This window comes from Myotis myotis, unplaced genomic scaffold (genome assembly GCF_014108235.1).
Source record: "Myotis myotis isolate mMyoMyo1 unplaced genomic scaffold, mMyoMyo1.p scaffold_m19_p_6, whole genome shotgun sequence".
In the NCBI taxonomy this organism is placed as follows: Eukaryota; Metazoa; Chordata; class Mammalia; order Chiroptera; family Vespertilionidae; genus Myotis; species Myotis myotis.
The window spans coordinates 24,663,167-24,690,054 of NW_023416368.1; the positions used below are offsets into that span (position 1 = coordinate 24,663,167).

The 26,888-nt window shown below is 42.7% G+C and overlaps 1 protein-coding gene across 1 annotated transcript in view; it reads left to right on the forward strand.

The window, feature by feature from the left end:
* GRXCR2 (glutaredoxin and cysteine rich domain containing 2) overlaps positions 1 to 23,414 on the forward strand; it is a 51,826-nt gene extending 28,412 nt beyond the window's left edge. The window contains 4 exon segments of the mRNA XM_036312048.1: positions 10,482 to 10,533; positions 10,535 to 10,876; positions 16,271 to 16,498; positions 22,021 to 23,414. Coding sequence (XP_036167941.1) covers positions 10,482 to 10,533; positions 10,535 to 10,876; positions 16,271 to 16,498; positions 22,021 to 22,203 — 805 coding nt within the window. The 3' untranslated portion in view covers positions 22,204 to 23,414.
* The last annotated feature ends 3,474 nt before the right edge of the window (positions 23,415 to 26,888 follow it).

Below are 26,888 nucleotides of genomic sequence, written 5' to 3' on the forward strand. Positions count from 1 at the left end.
TTACAAACATTTCAAATGTTAAAAAAGGGGGAAAATAGTATAATAAACAAACATCAAGAATTGTTAACATTTTTCTATTTTTACTTCATATATATGCATACGTAATTTTTTCATAATAAATTGCAGGCATCATGACACCTCACCTAATCACATAGCATTGTTTTGCCTAAGAAAATTAACAATAATTCTCTAGTTGCATCTGATACTACCTCTAGAGTCAGTTTTTCCAGGAATCAATCAAGGTTCATATATTATATTTGTTTATATCTCTCTCCTCTCAACATTTTCCCCCAGGATATTGACTTTTGGTGAGACCAGTTGTCATGTAGGATGTCTACATAATGGCTTTGTTCATCCATCTGATTGTTTCCTCTTGGGGTTATTTAGCTCATTCTTCTAACTCCCTGTGCTTTCTGTCAAGTAAAAGGTCTAATGTCTTAATTAGATAAATATTAAACATTTTTGGCCAGAACACCCCACCAATAGTTTATTTATTCCTGTTTACCTCCTGTCCCAGTGTAACTGTAAACAGTGCTTTTCGTCATCAAGAATGTCCTGGCCGGACACCCCATCTGTAAATGAAGCATCACACAGAATGTCAGTTTGTCCCATCATCAGGGAGACTAAGTCTAATCACTGGGCTAGATGTCCACGAGATGAGCGCTTTTTTAAAAAAAAGCTCTAGAGACATTGAAGCATGCAACAGACTGACGTATCTCAGAGGAAAGGGGGATGAGAAGAAATTAACCAATGAATATATGTGCATATATACATAGCCCATCGACAGACAATGGTGTGGGGAAGGCCTGGGGAGGGATGGGAGCAGGGTAAAGGGGACCAATGGGGGGAGGGAGAGGACACATCTGTAATACTTTCAACAATAAAGATAAAAATTTTAAAAAGTAATGAGCCCCATAATGAGCTTATAAATTGAGTGATTTTGTTTATGTAAGTCAGGCATGTCAAACTCAAAGGCTAACACGGGCCAAATAAACGAGGTTTAAGTTTATGTGGGCCGCAAAAAAACAAAAGCTTCAATTTTCATAGAAACATAGGTTTATTTCGATGGAGACATGCTGAATACAATGGGCTGAAATAAATGAGTAATTGTTAACATAAAATAATAGAACATTTTAATAAAAATTAATATTTTTTCTTGAACATTAACTTATCAGACACTGAATAACTGCACAAATTAATAAGCATAACACAAATATACCTGTTTTTCTTGTTCTCCGAAAGTGAAATATTTCGTGTTGCGCACACCAAACAAGTCAGTCCAAGACTAATGATGTGGCAATTGGCTGCTAAAATATTCGCTGCTAGTATTAGTGGAGAGAAATGGTGCACCTGCGTGTAAGGTGTGTAAGGGAAATGAATGCAACACAATTATATTAATCAGTCATTAGCGAATGTTGTACTTCTTTATTAATAATTATGTATAACAAGATATTGTAAAAATTAAGTTATGAAATTTTTATTAAAATATTTCTTACATGCTGTTATATTGGCTGGGCCGCAAAAATATTCATTGTGGGCTACAGGCAACCCGCGGGCTGTGAGTTTGACATGCTTGTGTAAGTAATTTCTACTTTCAATGACCCATCAAAATTTTCTGCAGTTGGGCACAGTCCTGAGTAAATGATTTTACCTTAAGTTTGATTTAAGTCAAAGTCCCTTCTTTCTGTATTTAAATGGACTGAAAAATATGTTTTTAATAAAAAGTATGATTTCTTATTATTTGAACTCAGCCAGAGGAAAAATGGTAGAAGTTTGAAGACTTAATTTTCTCCAGCAAATTGCATAAATTCATCTGTACTTTAAAATGTTAGGTACAGTTTACTTTAAAAATATTGTGTTTTCTAATATTAAAATCAATATTAGCTCATTATCAGACATTTAGAAATATATATAAAAGTATGAAAAAATAAAAATCATCACCTACTTAGAATCATTGTTAACATTTTAATGTATTTAAATTTGAGTCTTTTTCTCCTATACAATTTTACATACTGAATTCTAAATCACAGGACCAAAAAATTGTGTTATACCTTCCCCCACTTAATTTGTATATAAATATTTTTGCATATTATTTCAAACATTGTGAATCTTTAAAAAATGACTATGAAATATTTTACATTGTAAATTTCCTACTGTTGAACATTGAAGTTTTTTTCAATGTTTTTGCTATTATGAATAATGTTCTGGAGAACATATTTATCTATATAAATATTTTTCTCCATTTCAACTTCTTTTCTTGGGCGTGCTCCAAACCACTTCTGGTTTGGCACTGCCCGACTTGATCACTTTTTGGTCCAATAAACTCTTCAAATTTTTAACATTCCTTCTTCTATCTTTTAACAGTTCTGGTGTCAGCAGAGGGGACTGAAGGAGGCCCCCAACAACCCAGGAGCAATTAGCAACCAGATGTAGGTGTCATTGGGCCCCTGAGTCAGTGTTCTCTTGCTGCTACTGGCGGTTGGGTGTAAGCCCCTTAGACCCTGGATCCTACTCTGCCGCTTTTGAGTTACTAGCTTTTAGACTTTATTTGAGCATCCCTTTTTGTCAGTTTGATTGGATCCGACTTAGAAACCAAACTGGGTCCCGGGTTGGACTGGTTCCAACTTAAACTGGACAGATCCAGTGTGAGGCCTCAGTGTTTGGTGGCTAGTGTGAGGCCTGCTGGGCCACCCCACTCTCTCCAGAGTCTGCAGACAGTTTCCTGGGAAAACTGGCAGAAGCCAGCAAAGGTCAAGAATTCTCATCCAAGTCAGCTCGCCCAGATCTCCGTCGGTGGTGCTTGGGTGAGAGAGGAAGGGGAAGTCTCATGTCCCTTCCTTTCCAAGTTCCGATTGGCAGGAAAAACATTAGTTATCGATCCGCTTTCCCAGGGACAGCTCTTGCCTTCTTGTTTATCTCATTTTGTGACCTGAGTACTTTGCCTGGCAGCTGTCAGGTTGGGTGCCCCCCAAATACAGGTGGACAGAAATGTGGGCTGCACTCCATTTTAGGCTAGGGTCCTACCGACTATTGCAGCTCTCAGAGGAATTGTCCAGGTCTTTCCTTCTTCCTTGTGCTTATCTTTGGGAGTGGCTCTGGGTCTTAAGCAGGTAGCATCTTTTATGCCCTCTTTGGAGATGCCTTTTGTGTCTATGGGGTTGTTCAATATTGTGAGGAATGTTTACTGTTTGTCCCGGTGAAACCTGACAAGATTTTTTTTTTTTTTTTTTTAAGTAGCTCTATGGTCAGACATTGGTTAAATTGGATGCTGATATTCAGAGCCTGATAGGAGCTTCTTTTTAAAACCTTCTCCCCTAAGCTAAAATAAAACTGTGTACCTATAGGGAAAGAAAAACATTCTGAAGCCATTATGGAAGGCTTTACTAAAATCTTCCAAAGAAACACAGCTGTAAATCTAGATCATAGGAATCTTTTTTAAAAATTATATTTATTAGGCTGACATTGGTTAATAACACAGAATAAGTGTAAAGTGTATAGTTCTATAACATATCATCTGTATATTGCATTGTGTGCTCACCACCCATAGTCTAGTCTCCCTCCAGCACCGTATCTTTGACCCTTTTTTGATTTCCGTTAGTTGGTGATCTCCCTGGTATAAAGAAGCAAACTGAGGACAATTGTAGTTGGATGGCTGGGCCAGCCTCTTGATGTCATTCAGGCTGCAGCCCAATTCTTCAAGGAATTAAAAACAATTACACTTGGCTTACAAATTGAGTTTTTATAAAAACAGAAATTTGGCTCTAGAAAGAATTCAGAGCTCACCTATTCTTTTTAGTAACCCCCAAATCTCCTCTGTTCATCTCAAAGGCTAGAAAATATGTAGACCCGGATTTCGGGGTGGTGGTGGGGAGCCCTTCTTGGAGAGATTACTGTACTGTATCCTTTCTGTGTCTTTGAGATGCAGATGTTCTACCTGGTCTCCTCTTGGAACACAGAGCCATTTCTTGAAATGCACACTTCAGGGGTATAATTCTGATCACAAAAAGAAAACAACAATAAGAAGCTATTTGAAAATTAGGTGAATGAAAAATCATAAAAGTTTTTCCACAAATGTTGCTGGAAGCTTTAGCTATTTTAACTTGTTCTATCCACCAGAAACACAATTGGAATAAAACTGTTGTTTTATAAACAAGTTCTGTGCTATCACACCTGTCTTTTGGCTAAAGTTTAAAAACAGAAGCTGTAAGATCTCTCCTCCTGTGTGTATGTTTATGTATGTCTATGTACGTATGTCATAGATGTGTGATATTTTCTACCTCCAGGTGGTATTGCCAAAATTAATTTGTAGAGAATTCTATTTAATTGGCTTTAAGACAAATAAGCAATGTACGTAAATCAAATATACTCTTAGAAATATGGAAACTAACCCAACTGTCTTTCAAGTGCATGTGATCTAGGATAAATCATCCTATATAATAAAAGCCTAATATGCTAAGTGTCCGGTTGTCTGGTCTGCCGTTTAACCAATCAGAGTGTAATATGCTAATGACATGCTAAGGCCACTCAACCACTTGCTATGACATGCACTGACCACCAGGGGGAAGACAGTTGGCCAGTTGACCAGTCGCTATGATGTGCACTGACCATGGGCAGATGCTTCAACCAGTAGGTTAGCTTGCTGCTAGAGTCCGGCCAATTGGGACTGAGCAAGATGGGCTGGACATGCCCTGGAGCCCTCTCACGGTCCCTCCCCAGCTGGCCAACCTTCCATGTCCCTCCCCGGCTCCGATTGTGCACGGGTGGGGTCCCTTGGCCTGGTCTGCACAAATTTTCATGAGTAATCTAAACAGAATTGTTAAGAACAAGGAGCCCTAGCTGGTTTTGCTCAGTGGATAGAGCATCGGCCTGCAGACCAAAGGGTCCCAGGTTCTATTCAGGACAAGGGCACATACCTTGGTTGCAGGCTCCTTCCTCCCTGGTCAGGGCCCTGGTCGGGGCCCTGGTCAGGGCCCTGGTCGGGGTTCGTGCAGGAGGCAACTAATTGATGTGTTTCTCTCACATCAATGCTTCTTTCTGTCTTTCCCTCTCTCTTCCACTCTCCCTAAAAATCAATGGAAAAATATCATTGGGTGAGGATTAACAAAACAAACAAACAAACAAAACAATGAAATTAAATGGATGCAAGTAAGATGAAAGTTTATAAATGGACAGGGTTGATGCCCTGTCAGGTACTTTTTTTTTTTTTTTTAATTTGCTACAAACTAGTTTGGTTCCTGGGGGGGCGGGGGGGGGGGGGCTGGCTAAGGAGTATCCTTAAGTCTCTTGGCATTCTCTGCCTAATAGTTATTGTAGTCTTCCTAGTAAGCTGTATCCTCTCAGAGGTCTCAAGTGCATTTTTTGCAGCTATGAGCAGTACATCAGGTGGTCTCACTGCTCTTGGAGAAACAGAAATAACTTAAACAATGAGTTGAACAGCAAGAACAATTTTTCCACAGATCTGACATCATACCCTATGCATTTCCCAATGAGACAACAACACCTTCACTCTGATGGTGACTGGGAGTGGCACTAATACCAAATTTTGGACCATCTCCCATGTAGGAGAGGGTGACCAAAAAGGGGGGAGGGTTATTAAATTAATTAAACAAGGAGACCATTAAACTGATGTGGCTCTAATGCCATGGCAATCTACCAAAATCTTAAAGTTTTGATTTTGGCAAACCCAAATCTAGGCCTGTAGGTACCACCTCATGGTTACAAAATCACAATGCTAAGAATAACCCATCACAAACAGCCAACTAGGCTTTAAACTATAGACAACCAATAATTTCCTTATTTTGCATCCCTTTTTCTCTGCTGAGAGAGCACCCCTAACCACCTCTGGTTTGGTGCTGCCCAATCTGGATCAATTTTTGCTCAAATAAACTCTTAAGATGGAAAAAGAAAAGTCTCCTTAAGAGAAATTATTGGGTTGAAAGGGATGGATTTTTTTTCATTTATTTTTTCCTTGATTATCAAAGTAAGATAAGCTTATCATAGACAATTAAAAATTGAATGAAACTGGGAAAGAAAAAACTCAGTACCATTGGTAACTGGACAACCAAGGGGTCCGGGCTGCCTGTCACTACTGCAGCCAATTAAGCAGAGACAGGGCTGAATCATATATGAGCGTTTATTCCAATAACGCTGGCAGCGTGGGAGAGCAGCAGGTCATCCACAAAAATCTGCTCTGCCTCTCCCTATAAGCCAGCTGCTTATATTGGGTAGAAGGACAGAGATTACATGGGAAAGTAGGAATTACAGGCATGGAGAAGCAGGCACGGGATAAGCATTACAGGTTACAAGTCATGTGGGCTGGCAGGGGTCACAGAGAGCGGCTAGAGCAGCAGTTCTCAACCTGTGGGTCCCGACCCCTTTAGGGGTCAAACGACCCTTTCACAGGGGTCGCCTAAGACCATCGGAAAACACATATATAATTACATATTGTTTTTGTGATTAATCACTATGCTTTAATTATGTTTAATTTGTAACAGTGAAATTGGGGGTCACCACAACATGAGGAACTGTATTAAAGGGTCGCGGCATTAGGAAGGTTGAGAACCACTGCAATAGAGGCTGGGGGTTGTAAAGGGCGGGTGCCTCCGGCGCTAGATTATTTCAGCCACGAGGTTGTAAATCTTTCCATAATGATATGCAGTTCTCGGGACAGGAGGCTGGACTGCATTCTGATGTTAGCTCCCAGCCAGGTTAGAATGTGCTTTCTCTAATCAGAACAGAACCATCACAGTTATTAACAAAGCATGACTAGTATTTCTTATAATTGTAGCTAGTCCCCAGTATTCTATTTCTGCCCCTAACACTTTCACCCATTGCAATCAATGTTAATGTTTTGACATTATTTCTTCTGATTTATGCAGTTTTTTCTGTCTTTGTAAGGTTCAAGAAATGAATATTTTTAAGGCTTTTTCATCATGCTACCAGAATTGCTTTCAATTTATCAATTATATCCTCCTTCTGGAATAATTCTGAAAACACTAAAATCTATAAAATAACCAGAAGTATGATTCTTTCAGAACTTTCCACGATTTTGGTCTGGCTCACTCAGAGTCTATTGTGAACACAAGACAAGGCCTAAAAAAACTATAGAACAAATGTTACTTGGAAAACTCATTTCCACCTTTTGCTTTCTTCAGATAATTAAATGAATCTTTTTTCATAGTCAGGATCCCATTTAATTCCGTTGTGTCAATATTTCTAACTTAATTTTAACATAACAATTTCCAAGGTGGCAGAAGCATGATCGTGCAAATGCATCAGTGCACAGGCTCTGGTTGAAGTCTACTCTTCTGAAAGGCTACCTTTGTTAATGGTGTTCATTTCTTGGGCAATTGAAAATTGCCGGGAGCCGGTCCATGCTTGCTGTTTCAAGGGACCTGGCATATATGGCATACTGTTCTTAATATGTTTGCTCACCTTCTTGGCACTATGTGTTTTAACCAAGGTCTCTGAGAAAGGGTGTTTCCCCAGGTAGGGATTTTCCCCTGAAGTTAGGGAGGGAATAAAACCTCTTAACTAAGTGCCAGGCGGGTAATTAATCACTTTAACTATGAACAATCATGCTTAAGCTACATAATCTTTACTCTCTGGAATGGAGATAAGAAACGCCCTAACCTTTGAAATAGAGATTGATAGGATTGGAATCAACTGGTATAAATACAGATGTAAGAACACAGAACGGAGAGACAACCTAGGCACAGAACCTACACAGAACGTTCTCTAGAGACAGAAGAACTTCGCTGGAGAACATGGCAAAAGTTCCTGGACAGAACCTGGCTGGAGAACCTAGCGAGGGAACTTGGCTACAGAACCTGGCTGGAGAACCTGGAGAACCTGGCTGGAGAACCTAGCAAGACAACATGGACACAGAACCTGGCTGGAGATCCTAACCAGAACTTCACTGGAGATCCTGACCAGAACTTGGCTAGAGATCCTGGCTAGGCTGCTGATCAACTGAACGCTGTCTCCGTGTCATTCCTTCTTCGCCGACTCCGTCCACACCTTTGGGGACCCCTGGACCTGCTGGGGCCGGACCCCGGCAGAAAATGCCTGTTTGGCAGGTAGCCGTGAATGGAAGTCAGCTCACTGGTCCTTCCAGATGAAGATAGACTATTGGTCACGTATTCATACCGGTTTCTGGGATGAATAGAAGAAAATATTCTCTTTTTTAGGGCTTCCCAATCTTTTTCATGGCGTGGCATACATAGCAAATAATAATATTTGTTCTATACACTAGAATAAACGAATAAGGTTGATGTAGTCACAGGTGACTGCCTGCCTGGAAGCCTTGGGGCCCACTTGGTTGTCCTAAGCGTTGAGGGATACAGGGTCCATTCTCCTGTAAAGCGTTCGTGGTACATCAGGGCTGGCCCTGCTTCCTAGGGAACCTAGAGGAATGTATCTTCTGACGTTATGAAGAGCATACCTTTGTGTTTTTTTAGAGATGCTGTTTCTGTGTGTGTATGTGTTTAACCTATTTCTTGTATTGATTACACGGGGGCTTTATCATAGTGAAACCCCTCCTATTTAGTAGAAATATAGGTATTTTTCTTGACAACTTTCTGATCCTACCTCTTCACTATTGTCCACAAAATACATATAACTCCTCTTCCAAAAGTTTTACTTATTTGATTTCTGTCACCTAGAAGTCATTCATACAACAGTTCTTACCTGAATTCTATTATTTACCAGGCACTTTGGTAAACACTGGGGATAGAGAAGTGGTAAAGGCAGCTTCGGACTCTGTGAAGCTCACAGCTTAGTGGGGTGGGGGAGGAAGAGGGAACCACAAGAATGGTAAAGAAAACAAGCACGCGATGGTGGTAGGTCCAGCGTTCCATGGCATTCTCCCTGAGGCAGGAAGGAAGGCTTCCCAGAAGTGGTGACATTTGGGTTGTGACTTCAAGGAGGAGGGGAAGTTTGACATTTCAATGAGGAATTGGAGTACTGGATAAAAGGCAGAAACTGGTGGTTTTGAGAAACAGATGAGCTTGTCTGTGTGCCCGGAACGCCAATTCCAGGAAGCACTTGGAAGAGTGGAGAGGACCAGGCTGGGAAGGAAGGTAGGGTTAGGTTTTGAGGAACCTTGCCCGCTGAAAGGAAGGGTGAGGACTTGTTATGCGGGAGACTGACATTCGCAGAGTTGTGTTTTGGAAACCGCTCTGGCATCAGGGTGGAGGACGGACTTGCGGATGGGTGGGACAGTCATTAGAAGGCTGCTGCAACTTTGAAAACAGAAGTGATGAGGACTTGACCTAGGGCTAGGGTGCTGGGGTGGGTGAAAGAAGGAGTGGTGATAGAATTCCTAGGAATGGCCACAGGAGCATCAGAAGCCAGCTTGCACAATGCAGTAACTGATAGCATTAGCAAAAACAGGGTGGAAAGTGTACCCCCCACCATTCCAGCTCTTCAAATCCAACCCATCCTTTTAGACCCAACCCAAGGGCCCTTTCCTTTACAAGCCTTCTTCTTCCATCCTTGTCCCCTCAAGGACCACTTTCTTCCCAGAAGAGCTATACTGTGAGCCAGCGGTGGACTGCTTGCTCCCTCAACAGGAGGCTATTTTATGTATTAGGTCTGTTTCCTAAACCAGGTTGTAGGACTGTCATTCTCAAGCCCCAGGTTTCCTGCTTCTCTGATAGTCATTCCAATGACGGGCTCACAGTGTTGGGCATTTGCCAGGTGCTGTCTGCAATAGGCAGTGGTGCCTAGCGCTGTGCTTGAAAAGAAAAAAAATTTTTGTCTTTAAAAAAGAAAAGTTTATTGAAGTATAATTGATGTGCAATAAACTGCCTATATAAAATAGACATGAAGTGGAACTTATCTGGTTCACACAGAGGCAGAAGGCCCAGAGTCCAGGACCTGTGGCTCCCTCTTGTCTAGGATTCCTTGAGACACAATCGGAAGATATTTGACTTGGTGGACTGGTCAAGGGTTTTGGAGTCAGAACCGAGTTCAAATCCCTGCCCTTTACTTGCTTAGCTGTAATCCAGCAGATAAATGGGGAAACTGCTCTGAGCCCCACTTTCTGCTCTGTAAACAAGGGACAATAGTACTTTCACTGTAGGGTTATTGTGAGGGTGAAGTAAGCTAATGTATGTAAAAATCTCTGGCACTTATTAAATGCTTATTAGGTCATGGCTGTTGGTAAGAATAACAAGACATTTGCTAAGTCATTGAGTAATTGATCTGTATTGAACTGGTACTTGTTCAGGCTAAATAAACTTACTCAGGTTAAGAAAAGCCAGGGTTGGGGTGAATTTCTGGGCAAGTTTGGGATTCAGAGGGGACCCAATCTTGTCTTATGCTCCCTCCACTCCATAAACCCGCAATCGCCTGCCTTTGCATGAGGGTCTATCAATACTTAATGTGTGGGTGTCAGTTGCTGTAAACTGAGTATATCCCAGCAGCGACTTGAATTAATTATGTGCAGGAGGAGAGAAAATAAAGTGCCTTTTTCTCAGAGCTCCGAGTTCCACTGGCTGCACTGAGGCCTGGAAACCACAGAGGGACGTGCCTGCTGATGGAGGACCCTGAGAAGAAGCTGAACCAGAAGAGCGACGGCAAACCCCGGAAAGTACGATTCAAAATCTCTTCCTCCTATAGTGGCCGAGTGTTGAAGCAGGTCTTCGAAGATGGGCAGGAATTAGAATCGCCAAAGGAGGAATACCCTCACAGTTTTCTCCAAGAGTCCCTGGAACCCATGGATGGTGTTTATGGGTCTGGGGAAACCCCCAAGCCCCGATCCTACTCCCCTAAGCTGACTGCTCAAAGGATCAGCGTATTCAGAGAGGGCAATGCCTATACGTTGGCAGGCAGCCAGCCTTTCTTCAACGATTACAAGACAAATGACCATAAGGTGGGTATTGTGTGTGGGGGGGATAAGCATTAAGGACTAAAGTGCGTTTAGAGAAGCACCTGAATGTTTCAAATTTGTATTATGCTCATGTTCCTGTACCAACCAGGCTGTAGGTGCACCAAATGGGAAGTCGCTCTTAGGATAATATTTCTGGGACAACAACCGCATGCTTGTGGATTCGTTATTAGAAAGTGCAATAAGCACGATAGTATTCAGATTCCATCCAGGGTAAAAAGAAATTGCACTGGGTCTTTGGCTGGGTTATCTCAGTAAGTAAATTAAATAGAGGTGCTGTGGTTTTCAGGTTGCCCGATGCTGGTTTAGAAAATGATGCAGCAACTGGTTGTCTTGTTTCCGGAAACAGCTAAGTGTTTGGAGGTGCTCATTTCACCCCAGGCAGTTATTCAGCCTGTGGTTTATCCATAACTTTTTTCCCCCCCTCCCCATCTCCCTCTTGCTGCCTGCTTTCAGACAATGTCTGTCAGTTTATTTATGTTGCCTTTTCATTGCTCACTAGCGTGAACACTGGGTAGGTGGAGTCCTGCGAAGAGATGGTGAAGAGCAAATCAACCAGGGGAAATGTTACACGGGGAAGAAGTGTGAGCTCATAGTTCATCTGAAACATGTATTTCTTTGTGAATTTCAGCGACCTTCCCCAGTAGCATGGATAATCAAACGCCCCTGCATGGTCTTTCTTTTTAAGTTAGAAGAGCCTGGAAAGGTAGTCACTGATTTCTAGAATCTCATAGGAGATGTGGATATGCTCTCTGCCAGTGGGACTATGAATGTGTTTCTTTAAAAAGAGTAAATACAGTTATGTAATGTACCAGGTTATTAATAAATAGTGTTTATGAGTAGGATTTGTACTCCTCTTTAAAGTGTGAAATTCGGATAATTACTCTCTAATCATTTTTATTAGTTTCCTAAGGGAAAAAATACTGCATCTATAGCAGACAAATGTACGGGCCTTGCTAGCACTGATAAGAGTATAATTAGGGCATGTCCACATTTATCAAAGATAGTACTGGTTTCTTTTTGGTATGAAAGGGGGCTGGAATGAACAGCCCCTCGTGTTACTGGAGTGGCTTATGCATTGCATTGCACTGTCACATACTATCGCATTAGGTCTTCAGGACAATATTGAGGAGAAAGGCCAAGTATGGTCACTCCCATTTTGCAGATGAGGAGCACTGAGTGCCAAGTTGTTAAGGGACTCACCCAATATGGTCATAGGTGCAGAGTCAGAGTAAGAACCCAGGTCTTCTGATTCCCCATACTCTTTGCCCTATGGAACATTCCTTTTTGGAATATTATTGGTAGATCACTACCAATAATGCTGGTGATGATAATAATAGGTACCATTTACTGAATGCTTATTATATCCTAGGTACATAGCTGTCTTGTACTTAAAGTACCTCATTTTACCTAAATCTTATTCATATGTTTAGAATTTACAAAGCTGTAGTTTATTCAATACTTTATACAAGGCCACAGTAGCTAGTACTGGACTGCTTGACCTTCATACGTCAGTATGCCAAACTTGGCTTTCATGTAAATGTATGATTAGGCATGGATTTATAAAACCAGGCATGGCACAGTAGATTTAAATACCAGACTCTGGAAGCCATGTTCAGGGTTAGACTCCTGCATGGTCCAGTTATCCTTGTTTTCTTTGTTTCCTGATCAAATGCCACATCTCAATCTAGACAGCCTTTTTGTGTAGGAGTGGTCAGGATGGGTTCATGCACCTGCACCCACTGGAACAGGTTGTCAATGTGGTGTTTATGAAAATAAGGAAATGAGAGCTGGGAAGTCATGATTTTTCAATAGTGAACCCAATTGTAAAATAACCCCTAGTAAATATTGGCCGTGTGGCAACATTGGGTAGTAGTTAAGCACAGTAATTAAAAGTAGAGGTTCTGAACTTGAATAGATATCTGTATACCCAGGTTTATAACAGCTTTTTTCACAATTGCCCAAAGGTGAAAACAACCCAAATGTCCATCAATAGGTGAGTAGACAGTCAAAATGTTGTAGATACACACAATAGAATATTATTCAATCTTAAAAAAAGGGGAAGGAAGTTCTGACACATGCTACAACATGAATGGAATCAGAAGACATTATGCTAAGTGAAATAAGTCACAAAAGGACAATCATATGATTCCACTTATACGAGTAGTCAGATTTATAGAGATAGAAAGGAGAGTGGTGGTTGCCAGGGGCTGGGCGGGGGGGGGGGGGGGGGAGGAGAGGGGAAGGAGGAGTTATTGTTTAATGGGTACAGAGTTTCAGTTTGGGACTAAGGAAAAGTTCTGGAGGTGGATGACAGTGATAATTACACCATAGTGTTCAAGTACTTAATGCCACTGAACTGTCCACTTAGAAATGGTAAATTTTATGTTATGTATATTTACCACATCAAAAATAATGTGTGTTGTTGTGTGTGTGTGTGTGTGTTTTAAACAAAACAAGGGCTCTGATGTCAGTTAAACCAGGGCTTGATGTCCATTCTACCTACTTACCTGTGTGAGCTTGGGCAAAGCCACTTAAACTTGCTGAGCTTCAACATCATAATCTGTGATATGAGGGTAATAAAAGTACTGCTTACAAAGATTGTTGTGATTAAAGAGAGATAACAGATAAGAAGCCCTTGGCATTGTGCCCAGCACATTGTATATGCTCTGTAAATGTTACCTACCAGTGCGATAATGGCCAGGTTCTTATGAAAGAAACACTGAGGCCTTTAAAAATTTTATGCGGTAGATAAAGTGGTTATAAACAATCAAATATTTTAAGGAATTGAAACTGACCAAAGCTTACAAGGTTCATAAAAAATGGAAGGGGAAGGAAGAGAAGTAACATTCACTGAACACCCACTTTATACAGAATGCATAAATTCAGCTTCCCCATCATTCTATGAGAAAGAATTTTACAAACTGGAAAAAAAGAAGTTCATAGGGGCTCAATAAGTTGCACCTCTCACACAACTGTCAGATAACATTTGAATGCAATTTGAACTCAGGTCTGCCTGCCCGCAAAGCCCATTGCCTTTCCTCGTACCCGGTGATGTGTTTAAACCTGGAGCAGCGGAGGGGTGTCATGGTGACCGAATAGCGGCCTCAGTCGCTGCCATTGACATCGGGATATTTATGCGGCTCAATCACATAGGTTATCATTCTGGGCACCGTGGAAGGAAACATAAAATTCCTGGCTCCATCCCGGCCCTCTATAATGTACGAGAGGGTGTTCCTCACAGGCAATCGGATGCAACCAGATCATGTGAAGTTTAGTTACACCCGGGGAGTTTCCTTAGACACTAGGAAGAGCTTGGCTGTCAGGGTGACTGAAACTTAAACACACCTGCAGGGTGACTTGGGACCGTCCACCTTTGGAATACATTAAAAACAAATGGACTCGCCTGGGTGTCTCAGATACCGACCAGCTTAGAGGCAGGAGGTCGAACCAGAGGGCTGCAGAGTTTTTTCAGTATATTGAGAGTTTTGCCTGGAAAAAGGAAACCAGCCGTAGATGTGAAGAAAGCTCCCTCGTACCTGAGCCTCTTCGGCTATTACTGGAAGTGGAAATGGAACCTTCCAAAAGTGCCACCATCTTTATCTGCTGATGTTCAGAAACTGATAGTCCAGAGTGCGAAACAGGAACCCTGCGCGCATCAAGCAGTAGGAAATGGAAGCTGCCACACGATCCCTAGAAGAGAGGGAGGGAAACCAGGGCCGGGTAGGAAGCTTGTGGCTTCATAAATAATTACTGAAAACCCTGTGGATGTCTCAAGGAAGGGGACCTGCATATTGAACTCTGGCTCAAGTCAGATTGAGACTGCTTCGGTGGAGCATCTAAATAGACTGGCTGATACAGTTCTGCAAAAGCAGGGCAGAACATTTCCCGCCAGAGCATGTGGTTGTGTAGCATGGTTGTGCATGCGCTAATGACCAAAAGAACAGTTCTGAATAATAATAGCAGTAACAGTGCCTACCCTTTGCATGGTACCTTCAGCTTTTGCAATCCCTGTTTGATATCCTCTTCATAGGACCGCCATCCCTGGAAGATGACATGATTAGCCTCAGGGAAGAGAGTACAAATATTTAATTGCTTAATCACCCCAGAAGTCTGCGAAGGGTTGGGGCAGGGTCCTAACACCTGAGGTCCTAAGTCAACTTTTACATGACTGGTTGGGGGATGTGAGAGGTTTCCTGGAGAGAGGCTGGAGTAGCAGGAGAGCGCTCAGGAGTCTCAGGACAGCTGTTTACCAGCCAGTGTAGAAGCATTTCTGTGTTTTAATAAGTTTGTCTTTGGTGGTTAGTGCATGCCAGCGAGATGGCAGCCCATTTACAGATTGCCACACCGAGGCTCTGGGAGGTCAAATGACTCTCCTCTATCTCACAGTTGGTGAAGAGTGGGATTGGGATCCAACGTTTCCCTGCGAGCTGTCCTAGCTCTGGGAAGAAATGTGTGTTCTTAGCTGAGTAATCCCTAAACATTTACTCCCCTGCTTCTCTAATGTCCAGACGATTCCTCAGCAAATGGTTAAGGCACACATGAGAAATCCAGCAAGGGAACAGGAGCTATTGATAATGATGCTGTTAAAGTATATTTATTGACATAAAAAGATTTTCATAGACAAAGAACAAAAACAAGTTACAACAGAATATATATAAAATATGTTAATATATAAAAAATATAATGATCTTGGGAAAGTGATTGTGAATAGTTTAGTGTAGGTGCTAAGAGTATGGATTTAGAGTGAGGCAGAGTTGGGTTTGAATTCCAGCCAGAGACCCTGAGTAACTTTGTGACCTTGAGACACACTTAATCCCCCTGAGGCTTGGTCCCTTCATCTGTAGAATGTGGAAATCATAGCATCTACCTCATAGGGATGTTCAGGGGGAGAAGTGAGGTAATGTTTGTAAAATGCTTAGCACAATGTCTGCCATCATAATAATAACAATAAATGCTCAATAAATTGTATATACTATTATTAATGCACAGAAACAAATTTGAGTGCCACTTATTTTTAAAAAGGCATTCCTTTGTGTTTCTTAAGCCCTCATTATGCCTGGCCCTACATCAGCTGCTGTGGTATGTGAAGTAAACACTCTGGGCCCTACCCTGCAGAGCCCTACACTCTAGTTACATGACTAGTGTAGCTTCGCTCGGCTACCATCAACAGGAAGAAGGGAGATGGTTGCCATGGTTTTCAGAGAAAGCAAACAGACTAGGGAATGAACTGGAGCTTTGTGGTCTGATGGGGTCACAAGTGCTGGAGAGTAGAAGTCCCTCCTGTCCTATTTCCTGGGACGGTGAGCAGGTTCTGCAGCCCTGGATTTATTTGGTGACTGTTGGTGGAGGTTCCATGCTCATTCTCCATTTCTCTAGTCCCCACCCATTATAGATTTTGGAAAGATAATCATCTACACGAATAACCTGAAAATCATTCGAACCCCAATGGACAAGAGAGACTTCATGAGGAAAATTCTCCAGAAGGAAGGGGAGATCGAGGAAGAATCTCTGATGAGCAAAGAGGAAATCTATGGAGACAGCGACCAGAACGATGGGCCTTTGGCGGAGACGGAAAGCACGTTTCTCCACAACCAGTACCCCCAGGTGCGTCAGCGGGTCACTGTCCCCCCAGGAGGGCCCTGCTGCAGTGGCCTCCAAATGGTCTTGGTTGTGCACTGTTTCAGTAAAACTTTCAAATATGACTACGTAAGATGTCTAAATATTAAAGCTGTCAGGGATTTTATTAGATTTTAATGGTACATTGTTAGCAGTAATAGTTATAAGTCCATATTTCAAACACTCCTAATTTTAATTTTTTGGATGGCTTCTTTTGAGAGCCAGTTAGGTATCTATTTGTTTTTACTTTGCAGTGTGGCTTAGAACATCTTGCTGTAGACATGGGAAAAATTACCTCTGCCCTTTTCTTATGGGCTTCCTTGTGCTTCTGTTATTGGGGTCCTCAATCCACAGTTTCCTTGAAGAAATGTAATAAAGCTGCAGGTCCTTATATTTTGTAGAGATGAGTTTAGCTTAAAATAAACAGTGTCATTTGTAAATCCACTAGCCAGGCACAAGTAAACTGCAAAATGTTGCCATATGTGGAAAGTGAATGAATGAACCGGGCCCCCATTGCCACTTTACATAAAGTGGGGTCCCTTTACATCATGCTTATTCCAGGGTACCTTTGGGTACATTATTGTAGTGACTGCCAGTCTTAGTGAGGGCACCAGTGTCAACTAGTTTATTAAAAATAACAATTTTTAGGATAACAATTTCTTTTGAAAATATTATTAATGCTTAACTTCTTGCCACCTCTAGATAAAAATATAAATAGCTCCCCGCCTTGGAACCATTGCTCAGACATGCTCAGATGAGGGGGAAGACTGATAGTATTCATTAGTTCTCAAGGTGGGATGGGGTGGGAAAAGCAATTTTGATGACATTAAGCTAAGAGAGTAAAAGCTTGGGTGGCAGCAGAAGTGAATGTTTTTTTCCTCTTTAGATTCTATCTCTTAGGACTTGAAGCTTTCTGTGGGGCACACTCTCACCTCCCATTTGTTGGCTTCCTTGCCCCTGGGAGGCTTAGGGGGCAGGAACAAGAGGGTCATGACCAGAGTTCATCAAAAGGCTCTTGTTAAAAGTTCTGCTCACAACCTCTCGTGTCTCTTTCTAATCTGATCACTCAGTGAGAGATTTTTGAAATACAAATCTGATTGTGTTATCCCTTCATCACCCCCCTTCCCCCACCCAAAATTTTCAATGACTTCTCTTCACTTGGGATAAAACCCAAACTCCTCACTTGTTCTAGAAAGCACTGTGTGCCTGGCCACTGTTGGCCTCTTCAGCCTCATCTCTTACCACATCTCTTCTCATTCTCTTCACCCCAGAAACACTGCCTATCATGTGCTCTTTGCATTTTCTTACAAGGGGCAACTTCCCTGGGCCTAGGATATTCTCCAGATTCCCTGCAACCTTTTTCTCAGCCCCTGAGATCTGAGTGGAGTCATCTTTATCTCAGAGGGGCCTCCCTGGCTTCCATGAGGATAACATTCCTAAGAAGGGACCCCTCAGGGCAGCTCACACCCCTCCTCACAATTGCAGTCTTTATACTTATTTGGTTAATGTTTGTTCTCACATATAAGGTTTAGTCTCCATGAGGGCAGGGGCCATGTGTATATTGCCTCCCATGATATAGCCTGGCATATTATAGGTGCTCAATAAATAGTAATTGTTTGTGGAAAGAGGATTGGCATTTGGGACCAAGTGCTAGCTGGTAAGAAGTGTTCTGCCTCTGCCTTCTCTAGATAGCCCTACTCAGAACGCGGCGTAGCAGTAGGCAGACAACCAGACATTGCCATCCAAGGCATTCCCTCCCCCCCGTAACACTCATTCATTCTATTCCTTTTCACACCATATTACAACTTGTAGGGGCATATATTTTCAGAAGAGAGCCAGAAAAGCTAGCATACAGGTCCCACTGCAGCCCTGAATGCAAAAGCAACAGCAGACCCGACATGACAATTGTCTTTCAATTCAGTACAGACAGAGCCATGTTTCTTAGCTGGAATGCCATAAGCCAGCACAGAGGTGTGCAGCAGAAAATTGCTGTGAAAGGTTATACTTCACTTGGCCTGTCCTTTAAACTCTGTTATAAATGGCCATTTGTTTGCCCAATCCCTCATGGAGTAAATGCCCGGACAAGATTATTCTAGAAAAGGGTCAAAGAACACCTAGGAGCCCCTCCTGACCAAGGGAAGCAGTGGGGACAGTGATGAAAGGGCAGGGAAAGGCTAACTGCCAGGCCACGCTGCACCCCTGTAGTAACTGTAAGAGCAAAGGAGAGGGATCATTGAATCGAGCTGCGGTGAAACATGGAAGGGAGGAAACCCGGCCCTGGGTTCAACGGATTTGAAACCACAGATCACCTAGGCTCCTTTATGCTTCACCTGATCTTGCCTTTGAAATAACAATAATAAAAAAGAAATAATAGTAATAATAGCTACAGTTTACTAAGGGCCGGGCCCATGATAGCCTGGCACCATGCCCAATGCTTTCCATGCCATAGTCCATGTCACGCTCACGAAGACTCTGTGAGGTAGATATCTCTGGTGGTCTCCTTTTGGAGCTGGAGAAAGTAGGCTCGGAGAACTTAAGTAGCTTACCAGAGGTCATCAGAGTCAGTAGTCAAGCCCAGGTCCACCTGACTGCCAATCTCATGAATCATGATCATAATCATTTAGCTAACCGGATTGGCGCTGGTTACCCTCTTCAGGGCTAACAAGCTTTGATCCTGCAGTGAAAGCCCAGGCCCCTTTCCTTGGTCATGGAGCTGGTGGGAGGTGGTTTGGGAGGGTTGTTGGTTTTATAACCTGCACTATGTTGTACAACTATGTTCTAAGTCCTCTTACTAAATGTTTTTTGAGAAGAATTTTAAAGAATAATGAGAATGAAATACAGAGTAGAGACTCAGTAAATACTTGATTTAGTGAATCATTAAATAATTAAATGAACATGTTGAGGTGAGTAGTTGGAAAGGGTGGTAACTCAAATTAAGGATAGAAGCTCCAGCGCCCAGCTGGCGTGGCTCAGTAGTTGAGTGTTGACCTATGAACCAGGAGGTCATGGTTCAATTCCCTGCTGGGGCACCTGCCCAGGTTGCCGGCTCAATCCCCAGTGTGGGGCATGCAGGAGGCAGCTAATCAATAACTCTCTCATCGATATTTCTCTCTCTCTCTCTCTACCTCTGCCTTTCTCTCTGAAATATATATATATTTTTAAAAAGAAACCCCAATATGCATCAGGTAAAATTTGATTGATGATTTGGCTTTGTTCTCTACAGCAAGCTCACCAGGCCATTTTGTTAATCTTTCACTATCTGACCTAGCATTCTATTATGTTAGGATTTTACTGTACTTTCTTTGACAACATTGACTTATACCATTAAAATCTCACTGGGATCAAGTCTAAAACATTAAAATGTGTGGATTTGGCATAAAAATGGACTGTGGCAACTTGCTTTAAGAACATTTTGGCAAATAAATTTATTTTGAATACTTTAAGGGAAGAAAACACATTTCTGCATTGTTAATATACGAAAGTATGGCAAGAATCAATAAAATATTAAAAAAGGGTGCACAGACATGATTTAGATTTTTGTCAGTTGGAAATCACTTCTATTCCCTAAATCTAGAATGAATAAAGTGTAATACCTCCTTGGGCACTGTGCAGCACAACAAAGCTACTTGCAGAACTAATGCCTCCCTTTTCAGAGATTATTTTTATTAGGTTATAAAAGAAAGCTGTTAGCTGGGTGGAGCCTCCCACTGGACTCCAGCTGTGTTGGTAGTTCCTAGGATTAAGAATGGGAAGGATTCTCTAGACAACATTGCTTTGTTTGTTCATTTGGCAAATATCTGAACAGCAGATATTTTCCTGGCTCCACACTAGATGTCAAGGAAGTGACGGTGAAAGGGACCACACAGAGAGCTTCCTGTCTAGTTCCCAGGAGCTTTCAGCAGAGCGAGAGACCTGCCATGCTTGGGGCAGGACAGGCGGTGGGACTCCTGGTTCAGAGGTTGGGTAGGCAAGGCTTACTGACACTTGAGAACATGGGAACTGCCTGGGTTGGGAGGGGGACAGGTTCCTGGAGACCAACTGGAGAGAGATCTAAGGACAAGAGCCTGATGAAAAACGTAACTAATCATTTAAAGCCTGTGAGGAGTTTGGTTTTAATCAGGAGTTTATCTGGAAGGCAAGTGTTCATTAAAAGGTTTCTTGAGTGCTCTGTGGTAGTCACAATTGCAGGCAACTTAGGAAAATTGGCATCAGTGGGGAGAACAGCCATCAGACTGGAGGCAGGTGTCCACACTGAATTCCTGCTAGAGCTGGTAGATGTCGGACTAGCGTTGTGACTGTGGGGTGGAAAAAAATTGGATGGTTTTGAAGGTGAAATGAATAGGATTTTGTGCCTGATCCACCTGGTATAGATTTGGCATTGCCCCTTATTTCTTGGAAGGTTATAGGTCTATGTATGATCTTTGCACGGAATCCAAAAATTGCCAGTTTTCTTGAGATGTTTTAGGGGAAGAACACAACAGTAGACAAAGGACATTTTTCTGCAGTGGGGGAATCGAGTACTGGAGACCCATTAGCAAGGCTTAGAAGTGAACAAACTCTCATGGAAAACCCATAATATGCCAGATAACATAAGATGGTATTTTCATGTACTCTGTCACATAATATTCTAGCTGCTATACTCAGAGAGGTAAGCATTATCACTCCCATTTCAGAGGGAAAGAAATGGAGATTTAGAGATTAAGGGAACTGTCCAAAGTGCATTCTTGATGTCAGAGCCGGGCTCCTGAGTCCAGAGCGGAGCTCTGAATCCTGGGGCCTTATCACAGTTCTCAAAGAGAATGAGGATAAAGTATTGCAAGAATTCAGAGCTAAGCTTCCAAGGATTGTACCATCAATTCATTCGTCCGCTTAGTCTCCACAAAACAATCTGTCTTGAGCATCTCCTTCAGACAACTACAATGAGGGCTGTGTACATAGTCAATAGGAGCATAAACTCTGGTGCTCAGCTGCCTTGGATCAAAACCTGACTCTTCTTCTTCAAGCTGCATGACAGTTGGTGAATAACTGAATTTGTGTCTCATTTTCCCATCTGTAGTATGGGGATGGTAACCCTTACAGGGGATTGTTGTGGGATTAGATGGATTGATATACGAACAGATGCTCTTAGAACAGCGCCTGGCACCTACGAGTCATGCTACAAATGTGCACTCTTAGTATTTGGCAATGAGGAAACCCAAATCTTTGCTCTCATGGAACATACAGAAATTACATGTCAGGTGATGGTGACAAGGGCAATGAAAAGCGTGAAGTCTTGGGACGTGAGGTGTGGTGGCGGGGGATGCTGCCTGAGAGATGTCCACCAGGGAAACCCTCTTTGATAAACTTGCTGTGATTATTCCGTGCCTCTGACCAGTTCCCTCATTGCATTTGTGGGAAGCATTTTCCTCTCATACTGCCCCAGCCTCTGCACAACCCAAGGGTATTTTCACCTGCATGTGATCAATCAACTCGAACTGCTGCCGTTACTAAACGCTGACCGTCTCTTGCAGGAAGGGGAGCTTCCAGATGACAACTGTTTTCACTGCCGAGGCTCGGGCAGTGCCACCTGCTCTCTGTGCCACGGCAGCAAGTTCTCCATGCTGGCCAACAGGTTTAAGGAGTCCTATCGGGCCCTGCGATGCCCTGCCTGCAACGAGAATGGCCTGCAGCCCTGCCAGATTTGCAATCAATAGCCCGCAGCTTTGAATGTCTGCCTTTATCGCATCCTCTCTAACGTTATTTCTAATAAAGTGCCCCCCCCACCCCCCAATCCCAGCGTGGAAGCCACAGTGGCTGCGCTCGCTTCCACCGCTGGCAAAACACAACCACCCTCAGCTACTTGATGACATTTCACGAGGCTGATAACATCTCCATGTGGGTCTAAGTGGCAGAGGCATTTTCGAATTAGAGTCGGCTTTGAAACTGGTTCTAAAATTATCCTTCCAGGAATGTGTGCGTGCATCTCCCTTGACTTAGCTCAGTTTCCTCCTTGCGCTAGCGAGCCAATAAAGGTCCCTCCCAGGCAGCAGGGTGAAGTCATTTTCTGGCTGGGAGTGATTTTGCAAACTTTTGCAGCTAGAAGGGAATGAAAAAGGCAGGTGTTTGAGGGACTGAATTCCTGTTGCTTAGAATGCATTTCAAAGCGTCATTGGTCAAATTGAAATTTTAATTATGCAGCAGAAGGGAGGGATGCCCAATGTCCCAGGGCACTTAGCAGGCCACTGAAAACAAAACAGCAGGTACGTGCTTCGTGCTGAAGATAGGCTGGCTGAGGAGGCATTTCTTTCAAAGCCCCAGTCCCTCCTGTGTGATGGGTGGGGGTGACTCCCATGCAGGTGACAGCAGTGCTCCGTAGGACAAGATGAGACCAGACATGTCTGTGTGCCTCCAAACTACTGAGGATAGAAGCCAAGTCAAAGCTTTCTGTGATCAATTTGGTGCTTTAGTACTTGTGTGTGATATCACTTCTTCCAGCCTCTGAATTATTCCCAAATCTATTTTAAGTGTAAGATACAGCCATGATCTCCTCATAGAAGACTCTGGATGGTCTCTAGGCATCTACTGGAAACCTGGAAAAGAAAAGCCAACCAAGGCCGATTTTTAGCCATGATCTTTCTGCTGTCTGTGAATACACGTACAAAAGGTCAATCTTTCCTCTTAAAGTTGGTATAAAATTAGAAAAATGCTTTTGTTAATGGACTTTGTAGCCCAGTCCCCTTGAAATAACACTGTAAAATGTTATCTATTGAGATGCGTTGCTTTTCTATGATAATTATTTGGATTTTCATAACAATTTTTTCAGGATTTGTTTGTTAGCCTGTGATATCCAGCTATTAAAACTCACCAGTGGAACAGTACTTTTCAGGCACTATAATAACACTTCTAATAAAAAGATTAAAATATTCTCCAATGCCGTGGTCATTCTGCTTCTCCTCACTTAGCCAGAGCAGTAGAGCTGCTGCCGACTTTCTTTGCTTCTGCACTTAACTACTTCCTGACTCTGTTTTCTCACAGCTGTTGACTCTTACATCTTTCCAGAGTATCAGAGGCAGGGGTGGTGTTGAGAGACCTTTAAGTGTAGCCTTTTGCTTTGTGGTGGGAACATCTGACCACAGCTGCTGTTTGAGCCCTGCATACGGGATGTGCAGGACCGTACGCCAGGTGCTGGGTGTACAGAGCTTCCCAGGGGGGCACCACCCCTTTGGCATCTCATGGGCCTTACAGTTTCAGTGGCAGAGACAGATACGTAAACATGTTACTACAATGTGGTGTGACAAGTTCTGTGTTGGGGGAATTTCAGGGAACGGTAGAAGCATGCAGAAGGGACACTGAATGGAGCCTGAGTGGGGTCAGAAGGGGAAGAGGTGTCACAATATTTCTTTTCCTTCCCACAGGCTTTTAATATTTTTCATCCCATAAAAAATGCATTTATGAATGATTACATTTATTTAGTCAGTAACTATTTATTGAGCACTGGGACTATATCAGTAGAAAAAAGCCAGGGAGCTTACCTTTTGGTGGGGGGAAATATTGACTATCTATCTATCTATCTATCTATCTATCATCTATTTACCTATCTAGTGAGAGAGGGACAACTAAAAATACATAATACAGAATAAAAATATATCTGTATATAATAATGTGTTAGAAAAGGATAAAATAATAAAGGGGACTGGGAATTAGGAGGGGTTGCAATTTTAAATTAGTTTTCAAGGAGGCGTCATTGAGAAGGTATCCTTAAAATAAAGGCCCACAGGAGAGGAGGGAGTGACTTGTGAAAGTATCTGGGGTATGATTATCCCAGGCAGAGGAGACAGCAAATGCTAGACCCTGAGGAAGGAGGCCCCGGCAGGTGTGATGAGCCGCAAAGAAGCCCGCGTGGCTGGAGCGCAGTAAGACGACAGGTGGCAGGGAATGGGGGCAGAAGGTGCATATGCGGTGGAGTGAGGGGGTGCTTTCTTGGGAGGTCATTGTAAACTTGGGTTTTACTGTGAGTGAGGTGCTGCTCTGGATGGGGTCTTCTTCTGTCAACCCCACACCCCTCCTTCTGTACCCTCCTCTACTGCTGGGGCCAGAGACTTGCAAACTGCATTTCCCAGACTCCCTTGCATGCTGACTTCCTGTTAGTTTCTGCCACTGAAAGGTACTGGCAGAATCAGAAGAGTCTTTACCCCCCTCCCCTCCCCAATGAGGATGCTGGCAGCCTTGCCCACGTGGCAGCTGCCTGAGTGGCAGCAGCAGCTGGGAATGCTGGCTCAGGCAGCTCGGTTCCAACAGCGGTCATTTCAGAGGCTCTGACTGCAGGTTCATGCCACCATTTTCTCTCTTGTTCCTCCAGCCTAAGGGGGGTAATGGCTTCCCGCTGTTACTAATGTTTGTAATCAACTCCCTATAATAAATACTCCCTCTCTTTGAAATACTGGTTTCCCTATTGGATGCCAGTTGATACAAATGCTTTGAGCAGCGGAGGGTCAGGCTATGGTCTACATTTTAACAAGCCATTCTGGCTGCTGTGGTGAGAGAAGACACTATGGGACAAAAGTGGAAGTGGGAGCCCAGCTTGGAGACCATTGCAAGGATCCTGGTGAAAGTTTAGGGTGGCCTGGTATCAGTGAGAGTAGTAAAAGTGGTCAGATTGTAGATATATTTTCAAGGTAGAGCCATAGGGTCTGCCTACCTACCTTTGGACCCAGAAATATTGCTTCTGACCTACTGGATGCAAAACATATCTGAGTTCTTTGCCTACTAGTGGAGATAAGTTTGCACTGAAATATCCACTTCCTGATTGTCAGTGGTTTGGGCAGGATCAGGATAAGTTTAGGGCAAGGCTGGCCCACTGGTACTCATAAGACTAAGAATTCCTTCAGAGCTAGGAACAAATATGAAAGTTAAATAATATAGTGATCTATATCCTTTGAAAACTCAAAAAAAAATTTAAATGAATACATGTTTTAAAAAAACACCTATCCATTTATTCACTGAGCAAATTTTCTCTGGATGTCTACTATGTTCCAGGCATTTGTGCTAGGTCCTCTGATACACAGATGGAAACACACTTAGTAGTTATCATTAATGAGAGTAAACTCTTGGGCCTCTAGTCAGCATAACATGAATTTGACCTCACGACGTGGGGAGGTCACTGTTGCTCCCCTCTGCCGCTCACTCCAGCGACAAGCAGTTCCTCTGCTTGGCCAGGTGGGCTGGGCCAGCAGTCGGTCGGGGCTCTATTGCAGAATTTGTTTATTTGTTTGTTTTAACAAGTTTGTATCAGCTGCACTGTGTGCAGGACACTGTTCTGAGCACTTGACACTAACTCCTTCAATCATCTTAACAGTCGAATTAATTCAGTGTATTGATCATCTCTTAGTCCCAAGGGTGCGTCGTTCCATCCATTCCACGTCACACACCCCAGACTGTAAACGCGCAGGCCCTTTCTGTGATGCTTGAAAACATCTTGCCTGACCAGGCCTTTGTGAAAGTGACAAACTGTGCAGGAGCTGGGGGAGATGCTTAGGTGGCTGGTATTATTATATGATAGTAATGAGACAACTTAGCAAGGCTTCTCTTGCTGACTGTGCTGGCCACTTAGAACCATCCTGCTGGTGTCCGCTTTCTTTTCTACCTTTCCATCCCAGTTTGCCCTCTATTCTTCCTACTCTGGTGGGACTCTACTCCCGCCTGGGCTTAGCCTCAAGGCCTCTCTTCTCCTTTACACACTGAACATCTGTGGGGCTAAAGGTTTCCTTTTACGGACCCCACCTTCTTGGAAGACACTGTGGTTTGAAATGGCTGTATCTTCCCCTCCCTGCCTGCCTAGGAGTGAGGAGGACAGAGTTCATATACCTTTGCTCCTAGAACAACTCTACTTTTTTCTGTTTTTTTTTTTGTTTGTTTGTTTTTGTTTTTTTGTTTTTTTTTTTTTTATTTTGGCTTCCAGGTAAAATCCCTTTTGAAGAGGGAGCTGCACGTTCAATTTTTGAAATCCATGTCAAGCATTAATTTTGTTACTCATAATTTCCCTTTCCAAATGAAATGGACCAAAGCTATCAATTAAGCTTAAGTTTGTAGGAAAGAGGATGTTGTCCTTGCTCTAAGTCTTGCACAGATGTGAATTGCTCTGCTAATATATTCATGGAAATGCGTGCCAGTGACATTTATAAAGAACTTCTGTAGTTCACTAGAGCTTACTCTGAGTGGATTTTATGATAAATTTGAAAGAAATGTTCGCAGTTGTTTTTATCACCTGTCCTCATTAGTTGGATCGCCTCATTTTCTACTTAAACACAGTAATTATAGAGAGTTCACATTCATGCAATTATGTGTGAGAGAAATATAATTACTGCCTGCGTTAAAGAACATGTAAAACCCAGAGACGAAA